We start from the raw sequence: 9,908 nt of genomic DNA on the forward strand, positions 1-9,908 counted from the left end.
ATCGTTCTGTACCGATTAGAGAGATTGCTGTGTTGTTGGGCATCTCTTATGGATCAGCCGAACACATTTTAACTAATGTTTTGGGTTTGAAACGCGTCGCTTCTCGGCTGGTGCCAAAAAAGCTGAATTTCATTCAAAAACAACGTCGTGTTGATGTGGCCAAAGAGATGATTTTTGTCCAAAAACTCAACCAATATCATCAGCCAAGCACCGTACTCTCCAGATATGGCCCCGTGTGACTTTTTTCTCTTCCCCAGACTCAAATTGCCATTGCGGGGAACGCGTTTTGAGACCATAGAGACCATAAAAGAGAATTCGCTGCGTGAACTAAAGGCCATACCTTCGGCGGCCTATAAAACTTGTATGGAAAATTGGATCAAGCGTTGGCATGCATGTATTGCCGCAGAAGAAGAGTACTTTGAAGGCGATAATAAAGAAATACATTAAAAATTGAAATTTTGCGTTTTGCCTTCCTCATATAGAAAGGTTATGCAATCACTTGAAAAACCGACCATTGAAAATTCAACCATTCACCATTCGACTCTGTTCATCGAGCTGAGCAATGTCTGTGTGTGTGTGTGTATGTGTCAAATAATCTCACTAGGTTTTCTCGGAGATGGCTGAACCGATTTTGACAAACTAGGATTCAAATGAAAGGTCTCATGGTCCCATACGGAATTCCTGAATTTCATTCGGATCCGACTTTCGGTTCCGGAATAATAGGGTAAAGTGTGTTCAATATTGTACACCGTCACTTGAGCCGGCGAAACAAAAAACGTAAAAAAATTTCTAAACTGGTCTCAAAATTACACAAATCGATAGTCATTATCAGTAGGAAACTCAACAAACCAATTCCGGCTATCCTGGTTCCCGGTATCCGGCTCCGGAAGTACCGGAAATAGTGGTCATATACACCAAAATAGATCTCACTCACTTTTCTCAGCGATGGTTTGACCGATTTCCACAAACTTAGATTCAAATGAAAGGTCTTCCGGTCCCATACGGAATTTCTGAATGTCATCCGGATCCGACTTCCGGTTCCGGAATTATAGGGTAAAGGGTGTTCAATATTGTACACCGTCACTTGAGCCGGCGAAACAAAACACGTAAAAAAATTTCTAAACTGGTCTCAAAACTACACAAATCGATAGTCATTATCAGTAGGCAACTAAACAAACCGATTCCGGCTATCCTGGTTCCCGGTATCCGGTTCCGGAAGTACCGGAAATAGTGGTCATATACACCAAAATGGATCTCACTCACTTTTCTCAGCGATGGTTTGACCGATTTCCACAAACTTAGATTCAAATGAAAGGTCTTCCGATCCCATACGGAATTCCTGAATGTCATCCGGATCCGACTTCCGGTTCCGGAATTATAGGGTAAAGTGTGTTCAATATTGTACACCGTCACTTAAACCGGCGAAACAAAAAACGTAAAAAAAATTCTAAACTGGTCTCAAAACTACACAAATCGATAGTCATTATCAGTAGGCAACTAAACAAACTGATTCCGGCTATCCTGGTTTCCGGTATCCGGTTCCGGATTCCGGAAAGTGCATATAATAGTGAACTCATTTCGTTTTCTTAAGGATGGCTTACGCAATCAAAGCACTGTTTTATTCTGTATGTTATGCCTAAACAACTTCTTGGTTTCTTTCAAAGTTTATTACATGGCTTACCGTGGTGAACAGTTTTTTGGCAATATTGACATGTGGCCATCTGATTGTCATAGGTAACAAGTGATTTGCACGGGATTCTTGTATCCTGACCGAATGTCACATAAGAAGATATAGGCCTCCTCAAGCGCATGCGTAACAAACGTACGCCATTTAGAATACCGGGGAAAAAATTCTTCCACTTTTTTTTCGATAGAAAAAATCTCTCCGTATTGGGACATAGTTTTGCGAATATAAGGATCGATGACGATTGAGGGAAGATCATGCACATACACTTCTATAGCACTATCTTCAATATATACTGGAATGTTGTACTTGATATTTTCATGCTCCACATAGTGCACATTATAGAACTGGATATAAACAACATTATTGGTCTTATTGCATTGAAGTAAATGCACACGTTTAATGTCAAGATGCATTTGCTCCTTAAGCAAACCTTCAAGTTCTCGTATCGAAGGTCGAATTTGGCACTTGCTTGTCAACAATAATTGTATTGCCGACAGGCGGTACCTTTTGTTCGTTTGGTTCACTCATTTTCGAGGTCTATTGTTCACTACACAATACTGTACTTGGTTTCTTCTGTCCCCAACGTAAGCGGTTTTGTTTTATCGACTGACTTGGATGAGATGTGAAAGCGAACTGATCGTGTATTATTTGTAATGCAAAGAATAAATTTCCGTAACTTTAAAATCAGTTATCTAATTGTAACCTGATTGGACTTAGAAACATTAGCAAAAATCGTAAAGCGATTGATCATTAATTTAAACGTGACATGTAATAACGATTTTGAAATATGGTTCGCATATCTATTTGAAAATTGAATCGTACTAATATACTATATATAAAACTTTGTAGAATACTTGAAAATCGATTAAATTTTCAAAGTATTATCGAATACAAAAATCTTAGAATTTATACTTTCTTAACTAGACTGACTTTTACGGGAATTAAGAAATGACATCCTAAAGCTTCAATCAGAGCTCCATGCAGAATCGAAATGAATCTTCTTTACCATAAGTGTCTTGAGAACCATTGCCACAGTTCAGTACGCTAACCTTTCCCAAATTAGTTATACCGTAACGACGTTTTATCAATGCGCGTTGTGACCAAAAACAGCCGCAGCAACTCGGCCCCGTGAGGTTGACCGGACCCGTCTTTCTATTATGGAAAACAACTTACAGCATCCAGAGACCCGTACGCTGACAGACAGACCACGTCAGGATCGAGTCCCGGACCATACAATGGACAATGGATGATTCGCTTTGAGAAACCGGTTTTTCCTTTATTTCACACCAACTTATTCAATTTGGCCGAGGTGTCGTTTTTAACAGATTTCAAACGATTAATTCTCGCTCTCCGCTTTGCCCACGAGAATATCGCTTCTTTCCTGTTAGTTCGTCATTTTTTTTTCGTTCCGTTTTCTACCATACGCTTTACCTTTATTCTTGCCACCTTAAGCGGCCTTTGTCCATTTATATACACACAAGTATCGAAAAAGGGGACGCATATTCAAAAGCGAATAAAAGACCGAGGCGGCGGAAAAGACGAAGCGAAATAATTTATACAAAAAGAAATTAAATTTATCTTCAAGCAGACAGTTCTCTATTAAAAAAGCCCACGAGGAATCCTTTGAATTGGACGAAAAAAAGCCATCGTTTCCATTCAAGCACATATTTTTTATTCAAGTTCGTTTATTTCATTCTCTCAACCAGGTATTCAGCCGAATGCTCGGCTTTTCGTTTTTCACACCTTAAAGACGACTTCTCGCTTCTCGATTACTTCTTGTTGGGCGCGTTCCGATTGGGATTGCCAAGCCCGGCCCGGTTCCCCGGTCGGTTGGCCCCGCCGAATGTGTTCCTATTATTGGCATTGGCATTGTTGCGTCCACCACCTCGGCCACCCTGCTGGCCTATTCCGCCCCCACCGCCACCACCCTGATTGCGACCGCCACCTTTGTTCAGTTCTTGCCGATTCCGCGATTTGGCCTGCACGTCATCCTTCACCATGTCGATCACCTCGTCCGGTATGCGCAGATACTTGATAGTACTGCCGCGGATGTAACACTCGGGCATTCGCCAAAATTTATCACCATCCTGTCCGGAAAGAAGCGGGGAAAGGAGAAAAAAATATGTATTTACGAATTAATTTATGTCCCGGGCTCGTTAGTTCGGTTCGGTTTCAAGTGACCTCCCGTACAAGGCACGGGAACGTCCATTATGCATTCGATTCCATGTAGGATTAATTCTCACCTTTGATGTGCAGATGACCTCCCGAAGATTGATGTTCATCCAGGTGTCGCAGCTCACCAAGTGTCCGTTGTACGTTTCGCCATTCTTCAGCTCCACCAACTGCCGGATTAAAGGAGCAAATATTAGTAGGTGTTAAGTTTTATTCCGAATTCTGATGAAATTTGAGGGATGTTCAACTGTTGGATACGGTATTGTTTATCAAACTTGATCACAGTTCATTATTAAAATATGATGCTCATAAGTGTATTTAAAGGTGAATCCATAAACAGATTTGATTTGAGTTTAATTTTCTCTTCATCTTAGACTAGTCAGTGCATAACAGCTTGTTGAAGTAACACCGCTCAAATTAAACTACTAGAGCAAGTTAGCAGTTCATCTTGAACCACTGAGCAGGCGTAACGATCAAAATTCTACATGTGTAGAAAATTTATATTAGATTAGATGTCGTTTATTTTATCCCGGTTTTAAGTATTCAGTCGTTCATCGGAAACTTTATATTCATTAGTGATACTGTGGCTCAACGTATTTTAAATAGAAACTAAAGGGTGATTTTTTAGGAGATATAGGATTTGATTTTTAAAACATAGCCTCTCTTTATGAGAAAGCCGAAAAACACACCAAATTTGAGGAAATTGTTCAAATTTTGGTACATTTTCTCCTACATATCGGTTGGTATTTCACGAATAATGCCACCGGCCCATAATCCACAACAAACAGTGACTTTTTTGGGATGCTTTGGTAGCTCTTGCAATGCTTCTGGCTGGTCTTCACTCCAGATGCGACAATTTTGCTTATTGCTGTATCCATTCAACCATGAAATGAGCTTCGTCGCTGAACACAATTTTTCGATAAAAAGGTGAATCTTACTGCAACTTTGCAGGGGCCTATTCATGATGAAATTATAGACCAAACGACGATTCATGATTAAATTATAGACCAAACTGATCAAGTTTGCCAATGACACAAAACACGATTCATGCGTGATCTGTCAAAAACAGTGTTGCCAAAAAGATACCAGCAAAAAATCATCCTTTTTAGAAAATTTTGATTTTCCGAACATAACAAAAATATGCTTTTCAAATAACCATTCAAATAAATCACGCATAGAAATGCCGATATCAATTACGGTCTACTTCTTTCAACGGGTGTGGTAAGTTTCGTATATCCTCTTGGCTTAGTTATTTGTATTGATCAAAGGATTTTGACACCCAGAAACTTCAAATATTCGTGAAACTTCGAAATGCAAAAAATATTAGAAATGCAAAAATGAGGAAATAGGGTGGACTTTCACGATTCATTTTCAGAAGTTTCAACGCCACGAAAGAGTTTTATACAAAAATGACGTTGAATCACAAAAAATAATTTTCATAAATCATGGAGATTTTCGTAAAAACCGCATTTATTTCAAGGTAATTAGTTATCATTCTTATTTTTATCCATACATTCACGATAAAAATAGAAGCGCGTAAAGTTTTTACGTTCGGAAAAAGCCTCAAACTCGTAATTAAAATCTAATATATGGAGTGTATCGAAAAGTGTTTAGCAACATTGATTATTGAATAAAAAAGCGAAAAAAAAACATATTTTGACATCAGTTTTCGATATATTTTAGAAAAATTATATTTTTATGCATTTCACTGATTATATTGAAGAAAATCCTAGTTTCTGTGAAAATCCTAGTTTCTGTTTGACAATTGCCCAATACTTTTCAATTGGCCGAAGACCCCGGTGGGTTGATGTCCTTTTCCACGAATTGTACATTATTTTTTGACAACCACTGTAGAACGGAGTTGGCGTAGTGGGCTGAAGCCAAATCCGGCCAGAAGAGAGGAGGAGCCTTATGCTTTCTGTACAGTGGCAGCATTCTCTTCTTCAAACATTCTTCCTCGTACACCTTGGCGTTAATTGTGCCCTTCGTGAAGAGAATCGACAACCGCAAACCACAGGTACAAATTGCTTGCCAGACCAACACCTTCTGCCCAAACTTTTCCATCGCCACCGTGGTGTCAGCGTCGTTCAGGTCCTGGTACACCGATTTCGAATAATATTGCGGTCCGGGCAGCGCTCGAGAGTCTTCCTTGGCGTAGGTTTCGTCGTCGATCAGGATGCATTCGTCTTTATTCTGTAGAATCCGATTACACCGTTTTCGCGCTCTTGTTTTGGCCTGAACTTGCTGTACCAGGGACTTTTTCGGCACATTCTGTTTCTTGTACATTTTTAGGGAGTTCCGAACTTTGATCCACTGAATCATCCCGATACTGGTGTTGAACTGCTCGGCCAAATCCCGCATCGACGCCGATGGGTTTTTCCTGATGTACTCAACCACTTTTAAGTCCCGGCCGGATCGGGGCAAATCCTTCATTGAAAGGGTCTTACTGAACTTCTCGATAATATTTTTTACACTGGCACTTTCACCCTTTTTTTGCAATTTCGTTGTATGACACCACTTTCTGAGTACCAAGTGTGCAGAATTTTCTTTCGCGTGTCCGAATCAATTCGACTCATCATTGAAACGATAAACCGTACCGAAACCAATCGATTGCGCAGCTGTTATTGACATGTAAACAAACATGTCACCGCAAAACACGCTGCAAAAAATTAAGCCATTTGAGAGTAATAACTGTTTGAATGTTGCTAACTACTTATCGATACATTCCTTATTCTTACTGATTGCATTCAAAGCAGACATGACACACACATAGTCAAGAAAAATATCATCAAAACGACAGTTTATTCATAGCGGAATTCATTCCATCCGAATAAATTTAATGTTGATCGTGAAGCTGGTTTCAAAATTTTCTTGAATTTGAAGTTTTAACGCAGCTTTATGCTGATTCCACTTGGCAGAGCCTCTTATAGAGGTTTTCAGTAGGCTTTCGTGGAGTTTAAAGTGATTTATTATGTAGCATTGAAGGCAGCTACAAGTATTTATTAATATTAAAAATGTTACTTGGGTATTTTGCATGATCATTAGTCTAAGAGGAAGTTGTTGTCGAAATGAGTGCCGCATTTGTTCACGGTGGACCGAAAACGATAGCGACAACCATGGCGAAATTGCATCAAGTGGGTTTCGAATTGATGCCACACACTGCGACAAACCAAATCTTTAGTTTTTTTACTCGCCAAATCGATCCCTCCAGAGATGGAATAGACACTTTTTTTGTCAATAAACCAACGATGGTGGAAAATCTTATTTTGCCCCGGGCAATAATTTTCCTGGTACGCCCCTAAATACAATGATTCAAACTCTTGAAGCAATGACATGAATTCGTATTTATGTTATCCAGTTATTACTTCGACATTACCCACCCGTAATTATTACACTTGGATTACGTGTCATGTTGAAACTAATTCGTGAAAATACAGAAAGCCTTTTAACATTCCGAATTACAAGGGGGTGAAAAAGTGGAAACGCCAATTTTAACTGTCTGTATCTCAGTTAATGTTTGACCAACTTCGAAACTTTTATCATCATTAGAAAAACGAATTCATTGAGAGTGAAACATACTGAAGGTTATGCAAAATAGAGTTGTCTACACAAAGTTTTCAGAAAAAGTACAAATAGCAAACAAGTTGCCGAAAATTGTATCAAATTTACTAAGAAAAATCAAACAAATTTCATCTACACGGAAATTCAAAAATAATACATATTTGACATACTACAAGGATTTCAAAGCACTCATCTTAGCCTTTTTGTTCACCAATCGGTTGAATATTGCTTCAGCTAAAATTTTAGAAAAGAAAATATTTCAAGTGTACTAAAAAAATTAAGAAATAACATTTTTACAGAAATTTTAGAACCTGACTTAGCTATTCAACCAATTAAATTTGCACCAGCTAAACATTTACTGTATTTACTAAAAATCTCAAAAAGTAGATATTAATAAATTTCAGAATCGTTGAAGTTTTTAATTATGTTTACATTTCGTCTTTGACTCATCAGTGCATTAGCAGTTCAATATCTACACTGACGTGCCGAACGAAGTTTTTGACATTTACGGAATATTCAAAGCTACCATCTAAACATTATTGTTCATTGAAATTCGCACCAGCTAAAATATGTGGAATGAAATTATTTCGTTTTCACTAAAAAATCTAAAAACGGTATTTTCGCAGAAATTTTAAAATTGTTGATCTAAAATCTAAGCATTTTTGTTTTTCGGTCGATTGTTTTTTGGTCAATTTTCAAAGAAATTTTAAAATTTTAGAAGTATTCGGAGCTTAACGAAGAATGCAAACGAACAAGTATTTTTGAAAATAACGTGTTTTTTGTAAGTTCAGAAAAAGAAAATTTTTCGAAAAATATGTTTGTTGGATCTGTAGGTATCTGCTCATGTGCCATATGATAGTTTGGGTTGACATTTGGATAAAACAAAACCGTATCATACGCGAACAAACTCGGAGTACAAGAAAAATGAATTTTACTTATGTCATTTCTGTATAGTAGAAAAAGCAAGGTCCCAATATTACTTCCTTGTGGTACACCAATGCTTACTTGTTATGAAGAACTTGTTTTCCTGTTAACGAAAACATATTGGGTTCTGTTTTCCAAGTAACTACAAATTACGCTGCTAGCAACGCCTCTGAGTCTATACATTTCTAATTTCTGAAGCAGAATTTAGTGATTAAGAGTATAGAATGCCTTTTTCAGATCTAAAAATAATGCACCTACATATATTTTGAGCCAGTTTCCTCTAAAATTTTGACTACGAGCTCAGTTATAGCAATAGTGGTACTGATACCGCTTCGGAATCCCTATTACATGCTATAGAGTGTTTTATGTCTATCTAGAAAATTACTAATTCGACTTATCAGTAATTTTTCAAATATTTTCTTAAAAATAGAGAGTTGCTATTGGACGATAATTATCAACACATTCGTAATACATGAATATCATTCCGTCTTAATACACGAATATCGTCACATCTTCGCTAACGATTTTATATTACCCGTAAAATACTTCTGAAACAGTACCCTCGCCATGATGTGATTATCCGCCAAATCGAACTCGACTCAAATATTTAATACAATAACAAACTGTTCGGACTGATCTGTTGTATGACCCCATCGTGAAATTGATACTTCACCATTTGAGGCGAACATTCCTGTTGAGGTATGCAGTATATAAACCCGTTTAGCAATTTCACAAAATATTATCTGGCATGAAAACGAATACTATACTTAGCCAGATTTTTGTTTATTTACTTACCATAGGATGACTTTGCGCCGTCTTTAGCAGTGATAAAGGTAGCTAGAATACATTGGTTTTGATAACAAATTTTAGGAAAATAATTTAAGTAAGATAATATTACCATTCCAAAGATTCTATTTAAAACTTTAAAAGCTTTTATACAGTATAATTCGAAAATTTCATAAACTTTGTCCCATACAATCGGTACTATTCAGCTATAAACGCTAATATCTTGAATGAATAAATGCCGACCAAAACAAAAGTTCCCATTTGACAGTTATCTCAGGGACAACCGAAAATGAAACGAACGATCTCGGGGGGTCTCATTGAAGCGTTGAACCATTTCAGCTGTTCTTTAAAGAAGGACAAAACATAAAAAGTAAGCAAATCTCTATGAAAAACGTAACATTTCTCATATATTGTCGATTTCATAAGATGTTCATATGAAAACTATAATAGAGATAGATGAGCTACATATTACAAAGGCCTTATAATAGAGGTACATTTTGTATATTAACATGCTGATATGATGTTTTTGATGATTTTTTATGTATTATTAGATTTGCCCTAAGATTTTCAAGATTAATAAAAATGTTCGGAATCAATATAGAAAGTTTTCATTCCAGACACTTTTCAGATTGGTTGCTTCAAAAGTAAATCAGTGCTACATATCAAAGAGGCGTGATCAAATATTCGAACTAGATGACATAACACTGTAAAGATGAAACTTCGCGATGGGTTACACGACTACATCACAGGAATTTTTAATAATTTTACAATAAATTGT

General features: G+C 37.2%; 1 protein-coding gene across 1 annotated transcript; it reads right to left on the reverse strand.

Annotated features, from left to right (window-relative positions):
• Nucleotides 1-3,336: 3,336 nt before the first annotated feature.
• LOC131429901 (U6 snRNA-associated Sm-like protein LSm4) lies at nucleotides 3,337-9,397 on the reverse strand. Its single transcript, XM_058594343.1, has 4 exons — nucleotides 9,243-9,397; nucleotides 9,140-9,181; nucleotides 3,931-4,029; nucleotides 3,337-3,774 (listed from the first exon to the last, which is right to left on the reverse strand). The coding sequence occupies exons 1-4, from the start codon at nucleotides 9,243-9,245 to the stop codon at nucleotides 3,457-3,459; spliced, it is 462 nt and encodes a 153-aa protein (XP_058450326.1). The 5' UTR covers nucleotides 9,246-9,397; the 3' UTR covers nucleotides 3,337-3,456.
• Nucleotides 9,398-9,908: the final 511 nt, after the last annotated feature.

Source organism: Malaya genurostris, chromosome 2, assembly GCF_030247185.1.
Source record: "Malaya genurostris strain Urasoe2022 chromosome 2, Malgen_1.1, whole genome shotgun sequence".
Lineage (NCBI taxonomy): Eukaryota > Metazoa > Arthropoda > Insecta > Diptera > Culicidae > Malaya > Malaya genurostris.

Coding starts and splice junctions, on each gene's coding strand:
- LOC131429901 (XM_058594343.1), bottom strand. Junction 4,030..9,139: donor CGGCGCAAAGTCATCCTATG/GTAAGTAAATAA, acceptor TTAATCCGGCAG/TTGGTGGAGCTGAAGAATGG. Junction 3,775..3,930: donor AGGTCATCTGCACATCAAAG/GTGAGAATTAAT, acceptor CTTTCCGGACAG/GATGGTGATAAATTTTGGCG.